Source organism: Xiphophorus hellerii, chromosome 3, assembly GCF_003331165.1.
Source record: "Xiphophorus hellerii strain 12219 chromosome 3, Xiphophorus_hellerii-4.1, whole genome shotgun sequence".
Classification (NCBI taxonomy): Eukaryota; Metazoa; Chordata; class Actinopteri; order Cyprinodontiformes; family Poeciliidae; genus Xiphophorus; species Xiphophorus hellerii.
In genome coordinates, this window is record NC_045674.1 from 25,677,065 (window position 1) to 25,702,850 (window position 25,786).

At 43.9% G+C, this 25,786-nt stretch overlaps 1 protein-coding gene across 1 annotated transcript in view; it reads left to right on the forward strand.

Annotated features, from left to right (window-relative positions):
* tshz1 (teashirt zinc finger homeobox 1) overlaps nucleotides 1-25,571 on the forward strand; it is a 45,467-nt gene extending 19,896 nt beyond the window's left edge. The window contains exon 3 of the mRNA XM_032558114.1: nucleotides 20,620-25,571. Within this exon, the coding sequence (XP_032414005.1) occupies nucleotides 20,620-24,155 (3,536 nt within the window). The 3' untranslated portion in view covers nucleotides 24,156-25,571. The remainder of the gene's footprint in view (nucleotides 1-20,619) is intronic.
* The last annotated feature ends 215 nt before the right edge of the window (nucleotides 25,572-25,786 follow it).

Below are 25,786 nucleotides of genomic sequence, written 5' to 3' on the forward strand. Positions count from 1 at the left end.
TTGGACGAGCAATCACCTAAAGTCATCTGCATTAATGTAGAATCTTTGTTTTGGCTCAACATATTCATCCTCATCTCCGCTCCTCGCTTTATTTTGGACCGTCTTTATGCGATTTTTGTCTCATTCTGTGTGGGTAAACACCAGAAAAGTAGAAAGCAAAAGAGGAAAACCAGTTTTTTTTTAATCTGTCTCATATTCAGGTTTGCAGCTAAATATGAACTGACAGATGTCACTCAATCGCTCAAAAACCATCATATCCTGCCCTTTCCTCTGTCAGCACCTTTAGGCCATCAATTGCCCTACCTCCCACCCAAACCAAGAGAGCACCTGAAACATCTCCCCCACCACCAGCACCTTCTACCAATTCAGCATTTTAGGAGATGGATGCTTCTTTAAAGCAGAGATTGATTGTGGGTATCAGAGTTATGATGCCATTCATCACAGTAGATATTATTCAGATGAGCAGCAATGAGCAGGGAAGTGAGACCCTAAGCCTATTGATGAGGTGGGGAAGTGGAAGTGGGGGGTGGGGATGGATTCTAGATGAGTGCGGGTGAGTTTCTAGGGGCCAGAAATCTGAAATCTAATTTCAGATTTCTGAAATTAGTACCTCCTTTTTGGGGCCTTTATAGTTTAATTTTGGGAATAATGAGCATAAATCCTCATAAAAATGCTCAAATCTCACCTATAATCTAAATGAAGTTTGTAGTATTTTCTGAAAGACTCCGCTCAGTTTCTGATCAGGCTTTTTCTAGTCCATTTTGATTTCCAGTCTTCCTTAAGGTCAGTACTGTCGATTCTGATTCGGACCTGTTCGTTTCTTCTTAACAGAATTGCAGCACAAAATAGAAATCTGCAAGTTCCTAGATAGATGTGAAAGTACTGAATCCAGCTGAAGATAAAGAAGTATATACAGTATATACTGTATGTATACTGTATATATATATATATATATATATATATATATATATATGTATATATATATATATATATATATGCTAAATTTGGTTGCAACAATATCTTGCCTCTGGGTAAGAGTTCACTGGCAGACTGAACAAAACATCCATGATGGACCCGTCTCCTTAAGTTACCAAGCGACCAAAACTACAAAGCGACAAAATGACTAGCACCTTTTTTTAGGTGGCACATAGTTTTGCCTTTATTGTTGGTAATGTTTCTGCATCTTGCTGTTAATTATATATATATATATTCTCATCGGTGTGTGAGTGTGTCTGTCTGCATTGGTCTCCACTGATCCGATCTTTCTCCGTACCCTCTTTTCACCGGTCTCGGATTTACGGCTTCATTAGGATCCTTGCGCTACCTCCCATCCTTCCTCTCTTTTTTTGTACGCGTCTGCCTCCTTCTGTGCGGCCGCATTTGCAGACAAAACGCACAGCCAGCCGTACGGTCAACATGCCGCGCTCTCTCTTCAGGGAAAGCTGCAGCTAAAGTACTTTTCATTCTGGCACTTTGTATAGTTTGTTTCAGTTCTTGTTTGTCATCCTTATAAATAATCTGTCATTGTTCGTCAGGGCTTAGCACCTCATTGTGACTCGAGAGTTGAGGCGCTGCGGCGGTTTTTCGGAGGTGCTTCCCTGCCCCCAGGCAGCCCCACTCGGCTGAAAAGAGCCCCCTTATTGTGTGCGTCGTCTTTTATGGCGCTGTCTGAAAGAGAGGGATGCACTCCAGTCAGCATTCAAATGCACGTGGTGAAGCAGCCAGCAGAGCAGGACAAACACCACTGGTTGTAAAACGCTTTGAAAAGGAGTGTCTGCATTTGAGTGTGTGAAGGGGGTATGGATGCGTGCGTGGGGTGTGTGTGTGTGTGTGCGTGTGTGTGCGTGGGCATGAGTGAGAGGGTGCAAGCTTGGAACTGAAAGGATTTCACTCACTTTACATCCACTTTTTTAGTTTCTTGATACAGCTTGTGTCCACCTGTCTCCTGTAATCGCCTGAAATGACTTTCTTCTTGCAGGACTAAGAAAAGAACCTTAAAGTTAGGGCTTTTCAAAGTTCCCCCTCCCCATCACCAACACTATTATCAGGAGTCAAGTCATGCAGAAACGTTTAAAAAAAAAAAGAAGGTAATCACACTTTGTGCTGGTGCTTTTGTCGTCAGTCCGTGATGGAAATAGGTCTAAATATGAGATTAGAACCTGCCAGTGACTGATGCTATTAGGCAGATATGCCATAGACTTCACTATCTTCTGCGAAGGATTAACGCAAATTATACTGGGAGACGGGCTTGATTTCTCCTCTGCCTGGCTGGATGTGGGCATTTGAGGCACTCTAAGTTGACAGCGTCTGTCTCCGCTTAGTTCTCCGAGACAGGTTGTGTGACAGCTGATGCCAGCCGAGGGCTTAAAAAGTGTGTATACATGTGGGTGTCGATTTTTTTTTTGTGTGTGGGGGTGTGTGTGTGTTGGACGGCGTTTGGTCTGCTCGTGCGGCGAGTTTGTCTTTGCGTGTGTGCGTGAGCAGGAGAGTTATAAACTGACAGGCGAAAGCGTTTGAATGTGATTGCACGTCAATGACTTTTTCTCTTTCCTTGATGTTGGGAAACAGGTTCTCTTTGAGTCGGGTGACAATTGGGAAAGGCTAAATTTAAGCTTGGTGGCGTCCTCTTTATTTCTACACTTTATTTTCCAAGTGTTTGGTTAAATAACTCCAACGTCTGCAAGACTGTCCAGGTAAAGCTAGATGGGCGGTTTGGATAACTTTCATGTGATTATTTGAAGTGTAGTGCTGTTGATTCCCTTCAGGACTTCTTTAAGGTCTATGCAGATGCTCCCTGTTTTAACCTGAGGGTTTCTTCTTGGTGCACTGATTTAAAAGGGGAACACGTTCTATAATGCTGTGTAGTAAGCTGGAGGGGTGGATGTATAGTCTGAATCCCTGTTTCTCCCCTGAGTAACTCTTGCCTCATCACCCTCATGATTATAACAAAGGTTCCACCTTAAACTAAACTTGGCCAAAGATTGGGCTCGAGATTCACCTTGAATCTTTATCCTTTTGTAATATCATGAATTGGGGGTCACGTTAGCGCTGGATTTAGACATGTTGGGAATTTTTTGGAAAGAGTCTATGTTCTACAGTCAGACACTGTTGTCTCTACGGTTTGTAAAGCTAACCACAGTACTCAGTAAAAGAAGACACTTTGGTCGGTTTAAAATGTGAACTCCATAATGATTTTGTTTGTTGAAGATAATAACGAAACCCTGTTTTACCATGACTGCTCTCTTGAAAACATGCCTTGATCTCCGAATCCTGATTGCTGCACCTTTATCAATTAGTTCGACTGTCTACTTGGGTAAAACATGGAGTTGGGTGACCAGCAGGCAAGCCTCCCATGGCTTCCCAACCGTAGGGCTTTGTTTCTACACTGGAGGTTATGAGGAGATTTCCACATAACTGTCCGTGTATTTTATGACCAGAAATTTCTGATATCTTGAACTTTATGTCTTATATGCAGAGGAAAAGATCTCTACCTTTCTGTCACCCAGATGGCCATCAGAGCACAGCAACTGCTGGGAGAGAGAGGCCTTGCGGTGCTGCTTTGGTTTTACATTTACAGTAGTTGGAGGAAATTGTGGTCACATCTGTGCCTTCTGTGGCATTTCACAAAAAGTACCTCAGACCGTGGGGGAGATGTGACAGAAGCTCTTCAGTGCTTTTCTTTCCTTTGTGCGTGACTTTTTTTTAAAACCTTAGTATATGACCCATGTCTAACGTAGACCTGCGGTGGGAATTGGCCACACAGAAAGCAAACAAAGAAGTTTCTTACAACAGAGGACAGTCGTTTGGGTTAAAAATAGAGACCTCAGTCCAACTAAAGCCAAATCGGGACTTTTGAGCAAAAATGAACTAAATTCTGAAGTTCTATGGTACAAACTCTTCCTTTCTTCCGGTGTGTTTTGCTGTTTTCCTCCTTGAATTACTTGAGATTAAACTAGAGAAATCCAACCAAAACCACCTCAAACGTCTAGAAAACAATATTAACACCTTGAAGTAACTTTCAAAATATTGATCTCTACTGTGAGTCCTTCTTGTTCTAACTTCAGCTCCCTCCCCCCTGAGATTTCTGCCCCTTCCACCCAGTCATCACAGTCCTCTCTCGTCTTCACCTCTCTCCTTCGTTTGTTCTGATGTACGGCCCGAAGCCCGCGCTTTGCTGCGTCAGCAGGACCGAGCGGGTCAAAATACAGAGTGACTCACGTAAGGCTGCAAAGATATACCACATACTGTTAAGGCTGTAAGTCGGCCCACTTCTAATATAATGTCATTTTGACAGCTGCTAAGTGTGCACGGTTAGGAAGAGTTCCCTGACTGTCTGAATGTGGAGATTTCATTGTTTTCCCTTTCAAGGGTACTTTTGAAACAATCCAGCGGATGAAACTGATCCTAGAAGAAGAACAGTAAATATTTCAACATTATAGAAATGATGTTAGCTGTCACTTAGGCACCCGAGAAGCCCATATCTGTCTTCTTATATGTAGCATGTGCCAAATCAGTCTCTTCCTGTCCTAGAAGGGGTTTGACTGATCCGTCCGAGGCACAGTTTGCTGCTGCCAACATGGGACTTGATGTTTCTCTATTTATTTCCACGGCCGATGCGTTTTTCCCCATATAAAGACAGACTATGTCTGACCGTGTCACCCCGTGATGGATTGCATAGTCCTCTTCTCTCAGGAAGAAAAGGGTGGGGGGGGAGGGGAGGAGAAGGATGGAGGAGGAGAAGAAGACGACGGGAAAGAATGAGCAAGAGAGGGAGAGGGAGCGGAGTGGTGCGGTACGGCAGTGAAGGACATGGCAGCTTAGCGCTGGCCAAAAAGACTGTGCTGAACACCTGCTTCTGTCTCCAACGCCCCTTCAACCTCCTCATTACCTGTCAATCTATCACAAGGCAGCCAGATCAAATGTCTGCAGCAGCCAGGACTCTCAGAGGGAGGGAGAGCAGGGGGTGGGCAGAGGGGGGGGCTTAAAAGAAAGAAGGGAAGGACTGGGACAGATTGCGTGTGTGGGAGAGCTGAAAATGAAGATGAAGTTATTAGAGCAGCTGCATGTGCATATATTGAGTTTGTCAGGGTAAACTTTCTTTGGGGCGTGATTATTTGAAACTTCTGGAGGGAGCTTGATGTGCTGCTGCTTTGCTGGCAGAACTTCTAGAACGCTGTCGTCAAACCCCCCGACCAAGTGGGCAACGCATATTTTTAAATAGCAGCAGGACACAACTTCTCACGTTCATGAATAATTCAGTTCATGAATTAAAGGGTTAATACAGAGACCTAAAACTTGTTTAAGATTTTTTTTTAACTTTGAGCTTAAGCAGTATTTCACAAAGAAAAATACAAATAATAAAAAAGACACTGTGAGAGTACAAGGCCTCGCTTACTGTTAGCAGCTAGCTTCGCTGAAATTGCAGTTTGCTTCATATAGCTTCGTCTCCACCCAAATTTCTGACATCTGGCACTATGATTAATCAGTAGGGAATTTAAAAAAGGAATGTGAGAGATACAATACAAGTGATTACCGTAATTAAAAACTACGCTAATACAGTGACAGGCCTACTGTTAGCTGCTAACTATGGTTCGTAGCTCCCTTTTGTCGCAGAAACAAGACATTTCATAGCGTTTTTCACATTCAGCACATCAAAATTTACTCATGAAACAATAAACATTTTCACAATATTATTTTTGATAATATTGCCTACGCTTCGTCCAGATCATTATGGCAGTTCTTGAAAACTGCCATAGTAATATTAAAATAGTATTTTAATATTTACGAGCTTAGTCTCATCAAAGTGAGAAACGTTTGGACAAACCAAGTTTTAGGCAACGCTCCACCATCTCATTCAAGTATGTTCTTGTATATCAGTCATAAAGGCATACTGAACTGGTTAACAACATTATGGTGGCTAAATCCCTTGATGCAGCACCCTCCAGAACTATTACAACCCCTACTAACGACGCATATAAAGTCTCAAAATAGATTAGTTCTCACTGCAGTGGCATAATCTCCCCCCCCCCCCCCCCCCCCCCAATAAATGCTGCAGTTCTCTTAACAGTGAACTATGGAGATTTATTCCTAACCAGGCTCCTCTGTATCCTTGTTGTTGTGGGTGGTGATGGTGAGATAAACTTGACTTCCTATCCCGCCATGTTTGTCACAGTTTCAGTTGCTTTAAACATTTTGATCCTAATTCTCTAGAAACGGCTGAGGACCATTTGTATTTTCTTAAAACCACCTCCCGACTTATGAAGATCAACACACATCTACATTACCTGAATGGTGTGTTCCTTTGACTGTTCCGTTTTGACATTGTCATGTCATATTTATATCCCACAGATATAGCGGCAGATTGCTGCCGTAGTTTGGTGATTGACTTAATTTATGCGTTAAGGTTTATTAGAGTTGAAAATAATGTAAAGGTGCTGAAATCAAAGGTCTGATTTAGGTTTTCTGGCGTTTTAAGTGTGAAATTCTGTTACTCCAGCAAAATATTTTATTTTTTAGATGTTACTGCAGAGATTTTTCCAGAGACACCAATACCTGTGGGGAGTGCTGTATGTTATTCTACGTATATTGTGATGTTTTAGATGTGTTCCACAGGATCTTCCTGTTTTCTTTTCTGTGTCTTAGATTTGAATTATTTGTAAAAAAAAACCAACAAAAAAAAAAAAAGCACATCTGTTTCCAAGCGTGGCCTGTAGTCTCAGTGTGAAACGAATTGCACATATGTAAGCATGCGGTAATATGTGCATTTGTGCAGTCAACACTTAGCATCTGTGAGCTTTAAAAGACAGCTGAATTTCAGCTCATCAAAGTGCATTAGTGCACACATGACAAGTCCCAGCCCTCCATTTCTGAGCTTTTTTTTCCCTGTCTTTACTCTCTCTCTCTCTCTCTCCTTGTTTTTTAACGCTCTCTCGGCCGTCTCTTGCCTTTAGTATGTGAGCTGCGGTGATTTACGGTAATTATCCATCGTAGGGTCATCTATCAGGCTTGCTGTTGCTAGGAGATGGAAGCAGCTGCTGCTTGCTGTTGTCTCGTCGGGGACGGTGCGTGTGTGCGCGGGGGTGTACGTACCTGTGTTTATGTGTGTTTCCTGTGACCTGAGCGGGGACGTGTGCACCGGGTGGAGTGTATTTATTGGCGGCGTGCGAGTGTGTGTTTGCCTTGATGCGGGGATTTAAAAAGCACAGGTGGTAGGAGCAACACAGACCTGTTAGTCAATGGAGGTAAGGATTATCAGAAGGAGACAGACTTTGGCAAGGGCGGGGTCAGAGGTTGAAAGGGGCCAGGTGGAGTCTGAGTGTATGTTCTTTATGGGGTGGGTAGGCAGGGGTGGGAGATGGGGGGCTTAAAAGGCACAGGTGTGGTGATGGACAGAGGAGCTGGATGATAAATTCATCCGGCCATATGGAAGTTTTAAGAAGTCGAACCTTGGGGGAGTAGTTTTCGCGGCAGTGAAAATTGCAAGATTTGGTTTCTCTCCTTGTGTGTGTGTGTGTGTGTGTACGTAGAAGAGCAAGCCGCATTTCCTACGGCAGCTGATCGGCCACAGATGGATGCTGGTTCAAATCCCTGCCGAGGGGGCCCTCTCCCTCTTCACTTTGCCATTGTAATCTGGCGGTAACCCATTGTGTTGACATCGTCTCAGGTTTCGTGTTCCACAAAAACCATTAGATATCAGCGCCCACACACACACACACACACACACAAGTAAGGACACACCAAAAGGTCAGCTGCAAATATTATGTCCTTACAGCGGTGTGCTTTTACTGGGAATCAGACAGGAAGTTTCAAAGAAGAGCAGGAAATTGTCACAGGTGACCTGGTTGAGGGTTTCCAGATGTGAAAGAGAGGTGGGATCAACAACAATAAATAACTTATTTACTAGAGCCGTAACAAGACCTTATAGTATTGAAATGGCCCTGCATTTTCCATTAAGTCAAGTCTAGTTGCTGTCATCGTGTGACATCATCTGGTGAAGGAGGTTAAAGCTGTTATTCTGTTGTATTTATGTTTGAGACTCTCATCCTACAGGAAGAGAGAAAGTAAATCTTGACTTGTTTTGACAGAGTTAGCTTGCTAACGCCTGCTTGACTGACTGGGAGAGACAACAGTTATAGAAGAATTGAGGGATCCTTCACCATTCTTAAATTGTTTGGCATTTCTGGATTTTCAGCAGAAAACTGAAATTTTGACAGTGACTGACAGGTTAGGAAGAATCCGTGAGCTAGCAGCTAACAACTATAAAAGTGGCGTCTGCTTTGTGTCTTAAACTAAAAAAGCTATTTCAACGTTTTTGTCTGGATTACGTTTGATCCTCTCGCTAAGCATGTCGCAACTAGCAATAGCTCAGTTAATCGCTTGATAAATTAAAATGTGCTCGATAGTTTCCTTTATGATTATGGCAGTTTTGTTTAGAGTGATATCATAATTTATGTAAGGTTGTGTGTTGTTTTTATTTCTTTATTTTAGTTGTTGTGTTTTACTTTGAAATTTTAACGTCTTACAGTTCCAATATGGAGCATAAAATTTAATTTACCAGAAGTAGAGAGAGCGTTATAATGACATTTTTATTATATTACTGGAAAATGGCTTCAAAACAACAATATTATTATTTATCACAATAATTTGTGGGACAATTTATCGTCCAGTAAGATTTGGTATCATGACAGGCCAACCTGTCATTTTAAATCAAACCCGAACTGGACAATTCTGGTCTGACCATAGATTTTTTTTTAAAACACAGTTCTGAGATCTTAAAAAAAGTTTAGGTTTTATTTGTAAAAACAGAAAACATAAGCATTTTGAGTGCATCAAAAAGCAAACTCTGGATAAATAAAACCTGGACTTTTTTTTTTTGTTTGTTTTTTTTTTGCAAAAGTATGTGGAGCTCAAAGTTTTTCCCAAAATATTGTTAAAATCTTCTCTCGTGTTGTTGTCATGAACCTAATGTAATGTCTCATGCTAACGCCACAGAGATGTACAACAAATACTACGGGTTAGGGTTGAGTATAACAAACTTTATCAAATAAAATCCTAAAGCTTTTGTCCTGAATATGCGCCTCAACTGTTTTTTTGGGGTTTTTTTGTAGCCTGTCGGTTTACGTAGGTTTTATGTGCTTAACCTGTCAGCAGATCTGAGGGAGGGAACCGAACGCGTCCATATGAGCCACAGCAACTGTAAATACAACCTCCACTCTCTGCTCCCCATACCAGCCTAATTAGCGCCAGTTAGCATTTGTCATTGCAGTTAGGGGTGAAGATTAAGAACACCTCTCAATTAATCTGCAATCAGCCTGTTTGTTAATTAGCTAACCTGTTCTAAGTGGCCTTCGGGGCTCTCGTGTAATTAGCTAAGCTGCTGAGAAGCGGGCTCGTGTGTTGACTTTGACCTAAAACGTACACACGCACAAACAATGCACAAACACACACCCACACACCCACACACACACGCTTTTTTTTTGCTCACATATATTAAATAAGACAAACACTTCACAAGGCATCTGCAGTCGCGTTCAAGTGGGACAAGAGTCGATGTAAATTACATGCAAACACAAACACGGGTTCTGCGTGTTCAGGAGAAGAAAAAAAAAAAAACAGTGCATACTCACACATATTTATTAGAAGTGCACTCAACTCCCATCCACGTATAAATATTTTCACGTTGTCACGCCTGCGCTGATACGCTGATTATTTCCCTCCCTTCACTCCGAGGTAAAACCACATCCCTCAAAAGCATTCTTAGATAAAGCCAAAGGAGGAAAAACTATACAGTCCCCCCCCCTTTCCCTTTCCCTTCTCTTCCAGTGCCCCCCCCTCACCCCCCTCGTGCACGCACACCCTTTTGAACATTTCATCCTTTTCAAGTGCAACTACATCCCAACCAAAAATGAACAGCTTCTTCGTTGCTGTGTCGAAGCGTTTTTTTTTTGTTTTTTTTTTTTCCCTTGCTCACTTCAAAGCCATTTGTTTACTCTGCTGCCTCCTGACATTGTCTGTGGTAATTAAAGGAGCGCGCTGAAATTTATGGTTTAATTATACGGGCCTTGTTATGCAGAGAGGACCAGGATAAGGTGATATGCTCAATAAAAATAAATAAATTCCGTACGGGTTTATTGAACTTTTTTTTTTTTTTATATACGCAGAGGAGGCGTCCCTTTTAAGGCGCGTGTGTGTTCGTGTATTGCATGGTCGTGCTCGCGCGCCCTTATGTATGCAAATGCGTGTCCGTTTATTTATGCATTGCCCCGCAGGACAGCTGCAGCTCAGTGTGCAGCGCGTGAGAGTGAAATATGAAAAAATAAATAAATAAAGAGAGACAGATGAATTGCAATCGATTGGGCGCTGGTTCACTCTATTGATCCCCGAACATGTTAAAGCCTGCTGTACTCCATGAAGGCACTCTCTGTCAGAAAGCCCTCCACCCATTAACACATGCTTACACTCTGCATACCGCGCGCTGGACGCGGAGGCTGCAGCTCATACAGGGGGCTATAAGGGAGTGTGTGAGCGCGTTATTAGTGTGTGTGTTCGTGTGGGTTGTTGTGCGTGCTCGGTAATGGAGAGTGATCTTGGCTCTGGCCCACGAGCAGCTTCTCTGAACTGATCTTTGAGTTGGGTATAAATAGTGCTCACTCTATAAATAAAACAGCAGCACCTTTTAGTCACACACACACACACGCCCCCACACGCGCTCACGCCCTCTCTCTCCCTCTTTCTTTCTGACACACACACTCAGGTCAGGCCTTTGACTTAATGGTTCTCACACCTGTCCGGACGCGATCATGTAGACAAATGCTCCTGTCTATACTCTGCCATTCATCCCCACGTCATTTTTCTAAAGGTCACCGAATCGCAAGTCTTCGGATGTATTGACGTGTTTACACGAGTGCGTGACCCAGACCGACCTTGTTCTGGTTGAGCAACAGATGTCTGACACAAGATTTCAAAATATGCTTCATGCCAGACGTGTCGCATCCTAATCACAAACTTCTGTGTGTCTTACTGATAGACCCATTCAGTAAATCAGAATATTATTGAAAAGTCTATTTATTTCAGGAACTTTGTCACTAGTTGAAGCACATTATACAGATGAACTACACAAAGTCTGATGTGTGGTTGATGGATTTTCTGCTTAAAGTATTGCAAACATGACATTTAAAATTAGAATGTGACATTAGACCAATAAAAAAAAAAAAAAAGCTTAATTCCAGCTTAAGGGTTATTTTCCAAGAGGCACTTCTCATATGACAAATGAGCCTCAAAAGAAAGCACATCCAAATTTATTCAGTATGACTGAATTGGACGTGGACCTGTAGCTTAGATTTTTCAAATTTCGTACAAATGAAAATCTCAAAAGTGTGGCGGTCATTTGTATTTGGCAACTTTATTTCAAAAAAACCCCAAAACAAAATCATGTGTCATCATATCCAGCTGTTCTGCGTAAGCCTCGGCGGTGTATTTGAGGCAAACAGGTCTGCTGTCTAGAGAAGTTTAAGCGTCTCATAGACGCTTAAACCTCTACAAGATGCTTTGAACATTACGTAAAATAATGCTCCAGCCATTATTTTACATTGAATAGCGTATGGCTCAATTTACAAACCTGCCAAGAGATTGTAGTCCACCTAAAGTGACAGGAAGAGTAAAATCTGAAGAGGCAACGGTAGCTCAAGAGGTAGATGTTCGTCGTCTGTCCGTCACAGTTGTTGTGTCACCGAGCAAGGCACATCTGTCGCCTAGCCTGGTTGTCACAGGGTCATGTGGTTACGATTGTATGGCAGTCTGTTAGTCTGTCCCAGGAAATCAATGCTTGAATGGGTGTATAACTGATCCTCTGGATTGGATAAACCACTATTCAAGAATAGGCTGTGAACTGCTACCATGAACTCTCCGTTCCCACCATGAAACAAGGTGGTGGCAGAATCATGCTGAGCTAAATCCAAGACACACCTGAAACGACACTTGTTAGAAAACCTGCCTGAGCTTTTTGTGAATCATTACTTAGATGCACAAAGCTGAAATTATGGCAAAAGGGGTGCTTAACCAAGGTGTTGACTCGATGGGGCTGAATGCAAACGTATGCCACACTTTTCAGATTGAATGTGTCCTTTTTCTCCCTCTTCAGATTTATACTTCTTGTTGATCTACCATATAGTATCCCGACAAAATACACTAAAGCTTGTGTAAATTTTGCCATTAAAAGAGTTTTAACTACATACAATCTGAAACCTATCTGTGAGGGACATTTGTGAAGTTTAAGCAATGGCAACTTCTACCCTTGACTTTCGTTGAATTTGCCGCTCCAGATTTGAAGCAAACTTCTACAGGCTGCTGCTGCCGCCTCGTCACCCTACCTGCTCGCGAGGCGAAAACACACAGTCTGCTGTCGGAAGCATCTGCAGCATGATTTTTCCATAATGCCACAGGCCAAGTGTAACTCGACATGACTTGAAGCGTTTGCATAGAGCCACCAGCGCGAACGATTACCAGGAAAGCCGGCGGTTAGCTCGCTGAATATCTGCCAATAAAATAGCATTTCCACACTAATCCTGTTTGCACAGCACTTATTCACTTTCACACCACTCTTTGCATCAGTCCATAATAGCAGCTGTGTGTCTGAGGAGCAACGTGTCCCATCCGCCGCCGTCTGCCCCGGCTCAAACTCGAGCTAGGGGTGCTTTTTTTTTTTGAAACAGCGGGGAGGGGTGGTGAGATAAATTGGTACAGCGAGCTGGAATGCTGCAGTAGTTATTTAAGGCCCTGTAGGTGCTGCCTAGGCCATATGCTCCCATTATTCCGCTTGGGAGGGGCCCATGTGGGCGAATGAGTGAGGCTGAACAGAGGAGGGGAGGGGGGGTTAGTGAAAAGGAGGAAGGTAGCTGAGGAATTATTTTAAGGAGAGCTCTCCTATGAAGCACACGAGGAATTGTAGGCAGGGAGAGGCCTTCGGATGAGATTGAGAACGAATTAGCTGGGAAAGTAAATGATCACCTTCGATCTGCGTATCCGGCTCGCTCACAATGGTCTTTGCATAATTCATCCGGACATAATGAAGTCCGGATGAAATCCTTCCTTATGAACTTTGTTGATACTTGTTGATAGCCTGTGAACTTTTGTTTTCTTTTTTTCTTTTTTTTTTAGTGGCAGGGATGCACCGATCCATTTTTTTTCCACTGCCAATACCGATCAATATATCTGAGGTTTTGTATCGGCCGATACCGATCCGATACAGAAAAACATTGCTGAATTGTCATCTTTTTAAACACATAGGTAACTGTACCGAAATACAAATTTATTTGATAACTCTGCACCAGTACAACACAATTCAATATACCAATATCTTCACAAGCTCGGTCAAACATGTAAAAACAACTTTTATTTGTTCAGTCAGTGCAGTGTCAGCCAATGTAAAATAAACAATAAATATACTGAAACTGACATAAACAATAAGTTGAGTGCTTTGGTCAAACATGTAAAAAATAAACTGCAAGAAACTTTTCCAACAGTTCAGAAAGTCTGATTAGGAATTTTAAATATGATGCAAAATAAACAATAAATTATCACTCAGAGCACAAACTATAGAATTAGACTGTATAGATCTGCCCCTTAGGGTAGGATATCAATACCCAATATCCACAATTTTTGTCAATATCGGGATCGATACAAATATTACAATCGGATCAATGCATCTCCACTTGAATTCTGACTGGGACGAAACTCCTGCTCTCCTTCAGTTCTGGATCGTCAGACTAAACAGCTTCTCTGCTGCAAATAGCTCAATATTTATCCGTTCAGGAAAACAAGGCCCACACGCAGCTTTTTTGCAGTTTGATTCATATCTCTTTCTCTCCCCCTCTCTTTCTCTCACTCTCTCTTTCTCTCACTCTCTTTATTTCTTCTTCTTCCTCCTATGTGCTCTGTCTCTTGTCAGGATGGGGCCCGCGTTCCTGATCAGGGGCATTGCTCTCATGTTAGCCGCTTCACGGGAAGCACATCCCAGCATTCCCTCTGACACGCCGGCAGCGGCATTACCATAATTGGCTTTTCTACATGACGGGACAGAGGAAATAATAATGTCATTTTATTTACAGCCCTCTTGTCCCGGCCCGAGAGCTATCAGCCCACCCCGCACCCCCCTCTTCCTCCCTTGGCCCCCCTCTCTGCTCTGCACCATGCGCTGACATACACCCTCCTCCTCCACTTCCTCCTCCTTCTCCAGCCTCCGTCTCATCTCGCCCCGTGCCTGCGCCGGGCGTGGGCCTCGTTCTTCCACGGCGTGTAGGTCAAGCGATGGCTTTTTGATCAGCTCCTGTCCAAAGCCATCAGGGCTGAGAGGCACGTAATGGAGAGCGGGGTGACAAACAGAATCTGGGGAAGGAATAAGACTGCCAGTTTCCTATTAGGGGCCCGGCCTAAACGGCCTCGGCCCTCCCCAACCTGTACCCACCACCTTCCCCACTATCCCCTGCCACGGACCCACTCCTGCACTGCCTAAATCACATGAGTGAAGGGGTGCGTGATTGGACATTAGTGCCGCAAATGACTGCAGTGATTGCCCCCTCTTCCCGAACCCACATCAAATAAATAAAGAAATGTGTGTAAATAAATAGAAGGAGGGGGGGAACGTCGGGGAAACGGAGCCCCGGCGGTGGAGGAGTGGGGGGAAGCCGAATCGTTTCATCCCGTATCTCTCCCTCCTTCTCCCGTCTCATCGCCTTTCTGCCTTTCTTATCTGGTTTGTTTGGCTTTGACAGCGGCCAAATGGTGAAGCTCCTCGGGCCTGACAGAGAGTTATATTGATTTAACAACCAGCAGACTCTCAGCAAAGAAAAGGAAGAAGGCAACAGAGAAAAAATAAAGCCAAGGAGGACGGGGAGGATAGCGAAGTTTTGAAAAGGAGTGATATGTTTCTTGCCAAGAGGCTGACGTGTCTGCTGGTTCTGTTCCATTCGGGGTGTTTATAAAATTCAAGACGTCCGATGAGTTACGGCGTGCGTGAGGAGGAGTGTTGCAGACATGACCTGAACTGGATCGTGTTCCAGTGTGAGGTTCAGCCATTGGTTGAGACTCTAGGCCGTTCAGCGTCGTCAAAAACAAACCGGCGAAGACGTTGGTACCCGCTGAACCTTTCCACGTTTCGTCTCACAACCAAAAACCTGCATGTTGATAAAGTTGCATTTTATTGCAGAGTAGAAGAAAAGAGATTTTTTCAGAATTTTCAGCCATTAAAAATCTGATGATTAAATTCCAGTATGGAAAAAGAATGTTTCTTTGTCTACATGCTCATCCGTCCTTGCTTTTGGTGGAAAACTATCATCCTGCCAATGGGGCAACATGGTGGTGGCAGCATCTCAAATTGGGTTGCTTTTCTTCTGCAGAGACAGGGAACCTGGTCAGAGTTGCTAGGAAGACGAACGAAGGTAAAGACAGGGCAGTTCTGGAAGAAAAGATGTTAAGCAAAAGACTTGAGACTGGGCTGGAGGTTCCTCTTCTAGTAAAACAACAAACCTAAACATACAGCCAAAGCTACAACGGAATGGAGCATGTTTGCATCCAACTGAGAACGCATGGCAATGCTGAAAATGTCTGAATATCAATAAGAACTACGTTTTTATTTGTGAAAACAACATTGCACTTTACAATTATACACCTCCTTTGAAGTAGTCCTTCTGGAACACTTTCATTTATATAACAATAAAGACAGGACCCAAACACATACATGGATTCTTTTAAAAGTTCTTATCCAAGGTAGTAGGTGGCTGTATCGGTGTTATTCTATGTAGCTTGAGACATAGAAACCTTTGCAAGTGCAAGTCAGTGTTATTGTGTGGTAGGCTATTTTAAGACATCTCTATAGCATATTCAGCATACGTAGACCTTGACATTTTTCAAAAAGCTTCATGTGATTTATTCAGATTTTATGTAATAGACCAACACAAAGTAGAGTGTCATTGTGAAGTGGAAGGAAGATGTACGTTTGCAACATCCATTTCAGTTTTTTTCCCCCCATAGATTCTCAACTGGTATTTGACTGGGTCTCAGTAACACATAGTTCTCTGCCATGAACCATTCCTTTGCTGTTCTGGCTGGATGTTTAGGGTTGTTCTGCTGGAGGGGAGAATTGCCTTCCATTTACCTGCTTCAATCTGCCCATCAACTCTGATCAGCTTCACTGTCCCTGCTGAAGAAAGGTATCGCCACAGCACGATGCAGCCACCACCATGTTTCACTGTGGGGTTAAAGCTCCCACACACTTCCTCCGAAGTGTCGAAATGGACAAATTCATCAATTTTCAAGTGATGAATATTGTCACTTTATTCGACATCAGACCTGGGTCAAACTATTTCCACAGACCTATGTGCAAAGTGTTGTGATTGGTCAGAAGTTTGCTATTGTGTGTGTGTGTTTTTTTTTCCAGAAATACTCACGCACAGCAAAGTTCATATTTCTCTTAAACTAGTCAACTTCCACTATCCGGTTTTTGAATCTAGACATGAGTAATCTTGATGAATGTTTGTTTGACACAGTGAGCCATTTGTACGATTCTTATTTTTCACTAAATAACTACTATAATATTAAGAACGTCAAATGGCTAAAAACCCAGGATTAAAATTTACTCATCGTTGTGCTCAGAGAAGGTTGTCTGGAGAACAGTGTGGCAATACAAAAAGCAGAACAGAGGATCTAGGGAGAGACTGGGAAATCTTGTGGGTTAGGGTCGTGACTTATACTGAAACAAGGTGGAGGGTAGGGTGTCTCCTAGGTGATCTGCACTGTTGTATGAAAGCTGTGCCCAAAAACAAACATGCCAAAACCGCGTTACCGTTTGTCGGCTGTTCACCTTTGACTGAAGTACATAGGAACGTTTAGTCATTTTAGGGTAATGAACTTTGCTTTGGATGTAGACCCCAGGTCTCCAACATTGGTCCTCGAGATCTACTGTCCTGCAGGGTTTAGACGTAGCTGAATCAAATGATTGCATTACCTTGTCAGCATACCATGAAGTTTGGCCAAGGCCTTCTAACAAGCCATTAATTGATTCAGCTGTGTTGGAGCAGGGTTGCATCAAAATATGCAGTGCAGCAGATCTTGAGGACCAGGTTTGGAGGCCCCTGAGGTAGACGTCTTGTCCCGTGAGGTGGAAGAAACACCAAGGGCTGTGAGTACCTGTGCAAGAAACTCGACTACAAAATAATTTGGTGTCGTTTTGTGTTCCTCTTTGTCAATACAGCATTAGTAGTAGGTCAGTGAGAGAGGGGTGGTAATATGTATATATTTATGTATTTTCTGGGTGTGTGATGGTTCTGATCTGGCTTGGCTGGTGGCGGCCTTGATCGCTGCCGCTTCTGACAGCGATTCCGCCGTCCCGTCCTGGCCGCACTGCCGCCTGTCTACTTGACGCCGGCGTGTCCCCGAGCAAAAGTGACAGGCGCTTTGGCGCCCGTGCAGATGGCCCTGCTCACAGGCATCACCCGCTCTGCAGACCAAACCATCAGGGACGGCCTCTGCTAGCCCCGTGCCCCTTCCCTGAGCCCCATCCTCATCGCTGCCGATGCTCGCTGTGCATATGTGCGCCCAGAACCAGACAAGAAGGGGTGGGAGTGAGACGCCTAATCTGCTCACCAGTCAGAAGCATGCATCTTCCAAGTTGCAGTGATTGAGCTAATGTGCAGCTTTTGATATTCTCTCTTCATCATGTGCCGGGTTTCATCGTCCCGTCCGAACAGATGCAGATGAAGCGATCAGGCTCACGCTAACCACATTTCATCACTAATATCGCTCGCTGGTGGCATGCAAAGCCGCCCACTTTGCTGCCTGTGATTCTTACAGATGTCGGTTGCTGCCAGTCTTTTGTCTGCATGCTTTTGATATCTCCTCTCTTTGTTGTTTCCATGACAACATGGCAGGACAGGAATTGATTGACAGGGATCGTCAAAGGGTTCCCTGGTGACCTGCTCATCGCTGCAAGCCCCTCCCTGGCGCATTCTGTTTTTTTTGTCACTCACCCAGGGATATCTCTGATCCGCCGCCTCTCAACCTGCTCTCTGTGTGTGTTAAACACTGCCAAATATTGGGCTTTAGCTTCTCTTTTTTTAATTATTTCTTTTTGGCTACAGCAGACATGAGTTGCTCACGTAGGTAATTCCTATCGCATGTCTCCACTGTGCCGCCGAGCTCGTGAAGAGCGGACAGCCATTCTCCAGGATACGTTTGTGTTTTGGTTTTTTTTGTTTTGTTTTAAATGGCTAATGCGTATTGATAGCCCGCTTCTCTGGCAACGTGTTATGGGAGAGGAGAGGTGCTGGAACAGAAGACGCTCTGCAGATGTGTTGTAGGGAGAAGAGCACATAATGCTAATCTGCTGTGTTAGGGATTTTCAGGAGTTTTAGAAACTGTCTCGGTCTCAGTCTGTCAGTTGGATTGAAGCGCAGCCAGGTTCTCCTGTAGTGCTCTCATTTCACAGAAATCTTGTCAGGCGTTAGGGGAGTATGTTGCTCATTTGAGGGAGGGATGTATCACTGGGTACCCGGCGAACTCAGACTTATAGGCAACATTATGGCTGGTGGCTGCTGGGTTCGCGCTCTACAAGCAAACGTATGAAGTGTAAAAAGTGCATACACAGATATGCACGGGAAGGTAAACGTGCGGACAAACTCGCACTTACAAAGGCGCGCGCACACACACACATGCGCATCATCATCATCATGCAGTCACAGTTGATGGTGCAGCTGCTCACCTTCCCCCACCCCCTCCTCCACCCATCTCCTCTCAGGCAGCAGTAAATGGTGCCAGTGTATATATATCAGGTATTATGTCCACTTAGATTATGATGTGACAGGTTAGCGTGCCGTTTGAAGTTGACAGCACATCTGTTTCATCAGGAGAGACTGATACTGGCATCTAGGACGCACATCTCACCATGCAGGAAGGAGATAAAGGAAGAAGCTAGGGGGCTGTCTTTCCTGTCTCCCTGCTTCACTCACTTACTCCTCTCCCTATGTTTTTTTTCTCCCTTCTACAGCCCTTCCCTCCACCACCTCCTCCTGCTCACTTTTCCTTTCTTCCCCACATCTTTTCATTCACTTATCCCTTCCTTACTCGCTCACTTTCTTGCTCTGTAGCTTACAGGATGCTTAGCTAACTACCACAAGCATGTGGATGCACATGTCTTTTGCGGGGACGGGTTTTGTGGCCGATTTCCGGTTACAGAATTTACATTTTGAGCTATTTTTTAACATCTACGCTTTGCCTGATTAGCATTCACAATTCTTAGTCAGAGAAGTGTATCCTACCTTGACTCAGATGTAGGAGACTCATTCGACTCTTAAGACATTTTGAAGACTTAAAAGGATAAAACAGGACAAGTTTGTTGTTTTACTCTTACCCTTCTTGTCATCTGCTGATTAAGATGTCAGCACGTTCATTCTTACTTTTTTGTGCTTCATCTCACTTCATTTTAAAACTCCTCACTCATTCTAAAAATAACTAGTTTTGAGTCTCTTTCCCATAGTAACAGCTTCCACCCAGAGGACCGTTGTTCATTCACTTTACAACCGCAAAGCCTGACAACATGCAGGTATTCTGCATTCAGGATTAGCTTTAGAGACCAAGATTGTGTGTGCAAGCAGGGAGTTTGACCTCAGTATTCAAGCTCAGATTTACAAATCCAGACTTGTTTTCCTTGACCAGTTTTTTGTGAAACGTTAACCAGCAGATACAGATTTTAGCCAATTCTAGTTCTGGTTGTGGTAAAGGGTAGGCTAATCATTTGTGATGTCTCACCCCCTGTTTAAATCAAGATGAATTGTGAATGAGTGTATGAATTAGAAATAGCTGTCTTTCAAATGATTTCATACACATTTAACTTCTCCTGTTTTTGGTAAAAAGTAAAAGTGCGAGTCTCCACACCAGAGATTGTGCATCCTGGTAGAACTTGAGTAAAGTGCATTTACAGATCAGCAAGAAAAAAAAAAAAAAACTAGCTACGGGTCAGGGCAAATAAAGTGGAACATTTTCTAACTCACTTCTTGATACACCTGTAAAAATCAACTCAAAATTTGTGAATTACAAAAAGCTAGACTAGCTCCAAAGTAGAATTTTACTTATTTCAACTACCAATTTCTGATGGAACTTAAGTGTGTGAAGATGTGGACTTTATGAAACCTGATGAATAAAACGAAGTAAAAACATTGGAGAAGAGAGAAAGAATGGGGTGGGGGAGTGAAAGAGGAGTTGAGCATGCGAGCATGCAGCTGGGCTAACAAGGCCAAACAGCCAGTGTCTTCCTGGGGAACATGAGACACGTGTGGAAGAATAGATAGCCGAGAAGGAAAAGGACAACTGTCAGAAGCTCAGCGATTTATTTTTCCCTCGGAGGCTTTTTTCACCACTGCCTCTCAGAGCCACATGTGTGTAAAATACACACAAGCTCACGCCTGCATACAGTCACACACACACAGACACTCTGGAAGAGAATAAAAGCCTGCATTTTCCACCATTGAGTATTCATTCCTTGTTATTTTGTCAGTGGTCCTGTTAGCGTGGCGTTAATTTTTAATTTCACCGAGCTGACCTCTTTTTTTCTCTTTCTTTTCTGCATTCCAGCATACATGCCCGAGGATGAGCTTAAGGCAAGCACTCATGATGAGGAAGAGCACCTGCAGGATGATGGCCTCTCTTTAGATGGACAGGACACAGAGTTCCTGTGCAATGATGAAGAGGAGGATGCAGATGGAGGCCAGCCACCTAGCTACAGAGACTCTCCACTTAGCAATGGTACTAACCCGGACGCCGGATACGGGTCTCCACTCAGTGATGCTAGCGACAGACTTGCAGATATCAAGAGCACCTCTTCCAGGGATGGTCAGGAGAGGGAAGGCTCTGCTCCGCCCTACCGTCCCAACAACGGCCTGTCTTTCCAGGACAGCCTGGCACAGATGAAAGCCGTCTATGCAAACCTCATCTCAGATGCCTCTTGGTCTAGCATCACAATGGACATCATGAAATCAAAGCCTGCTGCAGCTGGCAGTGTCAACGCTGCCCACACGACTCCAGAGCCTGTCTCTGCTGTCTCTGTCTCGCCAACTACAACCACAAACAAGAGCAGTGTGGTGAACATGGCCAACAGTCACCACAATGGTAGAAGCTCCACCAACACTGTCAACCACACAGGCAACGCGAGTGCCAACACCAATGGTACGACAACTAGCTCTGCAAGTAGCCACAGTGCGACGAGCAGTAGTGGAAGCAGTGCCGGTGGAGCCAGCAACGGAAGTGGTGTAGCCTACGACTGGCACCAGGCAGCACTTGCCAAAACTCTTCAACAGACCCCATACCACCTTTTACCCGAGCCTAGCCTCTTCAGCACAGTGCAGCTCTACCGGCAGAACAACAAGCTCTATGGCTCTGTTTTTACTGGTGCAAGCAAGTTTCGCTGCAAAGACTGCAGTGCCGCTTATGACACGCTAGTGGGATTGACAGTCCACATGAATGAGACGGGCCACTATCGCGATGACAACAAGGACAAAGAGGAGGACCAGGGCAAGCGCTGGTCCAAACCACGTAAGCGATCCTTGATGGAAATGGAGGGGAAGGAGGATGCTCAGAAAGTACTGAAGTGTATGTACTGCGGCCACTCGTTTGAGTCCCTACAAGATCTCAGCGTACATATGATCAAGACCAAGCATTACCAGAAAGTGCCTCTCAAAGAACCCGTGCCAGCCCTGGCTACTAAGCTGGTGCCAACTTCAGCTAAAAAACGTGCTATTCAAGATGTTATAGTCTCTCCATGCTCCCCAGACTCCATCCATGCTGGTAGTGGTGGTGGTGGTTCTGTGTCTCTTGGGGATATGGGCAAAGACTCGAAAGCTACCGCTAACCCCTACGTGACGCCGAACAACCGCTATGGCTACCAAAATGGTGCCAGCTACACATGGCAGTTTGAGGCTCGCAAAGCGCAGATCCTTAAATGCATGGAGTGCGGGAGCTCGCATGACACACTCCAACAGCTGACTGCCCACATGATGGTTACAGGTCACTTTTTGAAGGTTACAAATTCTGCATCTAAGAAAGGCAAACAACTGGTCTTTGATCCAGTGGTAGAAGAAAAGATTCAGTCAATCCCACTACCACCAACCACCACCAGACTCCCTGTTCCCAGTACTGTAAAATCCCAACCAGTATCCCCTGCCCTCTCCTCTGGCTCCGAGGATAAAAGGGAGGGGTTTGAGGATGAAAAACTTGAAGGATGTGAGCCTATTGAGAAAAAAATCAAGGAGGAGAAAGATGACGCAAGTGAGAAATCAGAAACTGATACTACATCTTATAAATACCTTAGAGAAGAAGATCTGGAGGAAACGCCTAAAGAGGGTTTAGATATACTAAAGTCTCTTGAAAACACTGTATCCAGTGCCATCAGCAAGGCCCAGACGGGCACTCCCACATGGGGTGGCTATCCTAGCATTCATGCTGCCTACCAGCTGCAAGGTGCAATTAAAAGTTCAGCTACTGTTCTTCCCCCAACCGTCCAGAGCGTTCAGATGCAGCCAATGTTTAATAGTGGGCTACGAAGTCTTGTGAGTGACTCCAACTCCGTCATCCACTCCCCTCGTAGCCCTTCCTCCCCGACTCTCCTCAGGAGCAACGTCACTGCCATGGAGGAGCTTGTTGAGAAAGTGACAGGAAAAACTGCCACCGTGAAGAAAGAAAAGGAGGAAAAGCTGGTCAGTCTAGAGCGTTGTAGGCCACCGTCATTAGTAAAATCGCCCTCTCCTGCACTGAGAGAGCAGAGGGAGCAATTACCGTCTCCAAACGACCTTTCTGTAGGTAAACCGTCCGGCCTGAGAAGTATCAGCCCAGGTAGTGTAGACTCTGAGCTTATTTGTAAGAAGGAGCCCAAAGAGAGTCTGTTGGATGGCCACAGCAACACTTCAAAAAATGGCTCAGAGGCATCCCAGTCTCCAGTAACAAATGGGAACAGTCTTGGCATCATCACGGACCACTCACCTGAAAGTCCTTTCATCAACCCTCTGAGTGCACTCCAGTCAATCATGAACACGCATCTGGGAAAGGCTTCTAAACCTGTGAGTCCAGCAGCGGATCCGTTGTCCATGCTTTACAAAATCAGCAACAGCATGATGGACAAACCAGCTTTTACCCCAACTCCTCAAAGCAAGGCGACTGAGCCCGTTAACCACTTTCAGCTGTATGAAAGTAACGACCAGCCCATAGACCTGAGTAAAAATAAGGCCACCACTCATAGCAGTAACAATACCAACAGCAGCAGTGTGTTGTTGACCAACAATAGTGTAAACGGCAACAAGCCCCTTATCTCCCTCCCTGAATCTGTCTCCTCTCCTCTGAGAGAGAATGCTCTAATGGACATTTCAGATATGGTGAAGAACCTCACAGGACGACTGACGCCCAAATCGTCAACTCCCTCCTCCATCTCAGAGAAGTCTGATGCCGATGGCAGTGCGTTCGAGGATGCCCTGGAGGACCTCTCGCCGGTACAGAAGAGGAAAGGGAGGCAGTCCAATTGGAATCCTCAGCATCTTCTCATCTTGCAAGCACAGTTTGCCTCTAGCCTGAGGGAGACCCCAGAGGGCCGTTACGCAATGACTGACCTGGGCCCTCAGGAAAGGGTCCACATCTGTAAATTCACAGGGCTCTCGATGACCACCATATCTCACTGGCTGGCAAATGTGAAGTATCAGCTGAGACGGACTGGGGGCACCAAGTTTCTCAAGAACATGGACTCATGCCAGCCCGTGTTCCTCTGTGGTGACTGTGCCTCTCAGTTCAGGACTCCCTCCTCCTACATCGGCCACCTGGAATCTCACCTGGGCTTTAGCCTGAAGGACCTGTCCAAACTGTCAGCGGAGCACCTACGGGAGCAGCAGGCTGCCTCAAAGGTGATTACAGACAAAATGACATTCGGCAGCCCACTGTCAGCCTTGACCACACCGGAGGACGACACGGGCTCTGTGTACCAGTGCAGACTTTGCAATCGGACATTCGTCAGCAAACACGCAGTCAAACTGCACCTCAGCAAGACCCATGGCAAGTCTCCAGAGGACCACCTGGTGTTTGTCACTGCTCTGGAGAAACTGGAGAAGCTCGACAAAATGGAAAAAGTTTAATCAAGCAAATCCGTGAGCTGCTGAGGGAAAAGACTGACAGCTGTGGAACTGACTAGAATTTCATTGCACTAAAATGACATTGTTCACAGTTACTGCACTGGGCCGAACTGAGCCGCCAGAAGAAAGGATAAAAAAAAAAAAAAACACAAAAAAAAAAAAAATCAGTCTTACTATTTTTAGTTGACGACTGCCTGACTGGACCATTTCTTTCAATGTTGTTTTATTTGTTTTGTTTTGTTTTGCCAAGCTTTTTTACACTTATTTTGTAAAATATTTATATGCTATTTGTCTGACCTGTGCATGTATTTTAGTGAAACAAGGTTAAACATGAGATTTGAATCTGTTCATGGCAAAAATACAACTACTGCTTCGATGGCGAAAGTGGCATAAATTGGTGGAAGTCAGGACTGTGTAATACTTGATATCAAGACGAGGGACATTAAATGTGTACGCCAAAAGAATGAAAGGAGGATATACCCTGAAAGACTGAAGTACAGTAGCACCTTAGACAGTTCAATTTGTGAAGAGGACGTGTTTTCAAATGTCTCGCATTTCTTAAAATCTGATTTGGAAAGATCCGAGGATTATCATTCCCACCTTCCCAACTCCTCTCCTTGTTATTATTTTTTTTCTCCACTTTTTTTTTTTTTACCATTGAATAGCCTGCTCATAAATCTGTTGGTGTATTTAAAGAAGAAGAAGAAAAAAAGATAATTTGGAAAATTAAAATGCTGCTTCTTGGTTACAAGTCAATCGGTGAAAGTGAACAGCCATCGGTATGCAAAGTTTGCTCTTGGAAAAAAAAAAAAGAAACTTTCCTTGCTGTGAAGCATCACTTTATAACAATTTTCCAGTTGTATGGTTTGTTACGAGTTTCTCTTTCTAAATTGTGTCGCTTTCTTCAGCTGTAAAGAGAACAGTCCGTTACATGTAAATGACCACCAGTGAAATGTCAGTGCTCCATGAGACATATCTTATACCATTTAAAAAGGCTCCACATTCTTTGTATCTTAAGGTGTGTGCATTCTCTAACTTTTATATTGTCATTTTATATAGAAAAATGATTAAAAAAAAAAATAGCATAAAAACAGATGGTGTACACAAATATATGCTGTAGAGCTACAAAATGTCATTTTTTAAAGAAAAATACGAATTAAGCTACTTTGGCTCGGTTTACAGAAATGATTTTAATTATACTTGCATCCAATTTGATGCATGAAATGGTGTGGAAAAATAAATAAGCGATGCACAATGACTATACATTTCGATGTTTTATTGACAATATTGTAAAAAAGAAAAAGGAAAAAAAAAAAAAAAAAAAAAAGAAGAAACAAAACAAACTTTTTAGCACCAGATAGTTTGTTTCCTTTTCTTTCTCAATTGTAAAATAAACCCCAAAGCAGTTGTTAACAGTCAGATATTTGTGGTCGTGTGTTCTTTTGGTAACGGTGGTGAAATAAATCTCAGCTTTGTAGATATTTGCTCTCGGGCAAATTAAAGCATTCACATCCCATGTCAAATGCTAACCCAGTGTAACCGGATTTATTTTCATGGTTATTCAAAACACGGGCATTGCAGAGGTGCCATTTAAAATGGACCCCCCCCCCTCGTTTGCTGCCGCTTTTAACTTT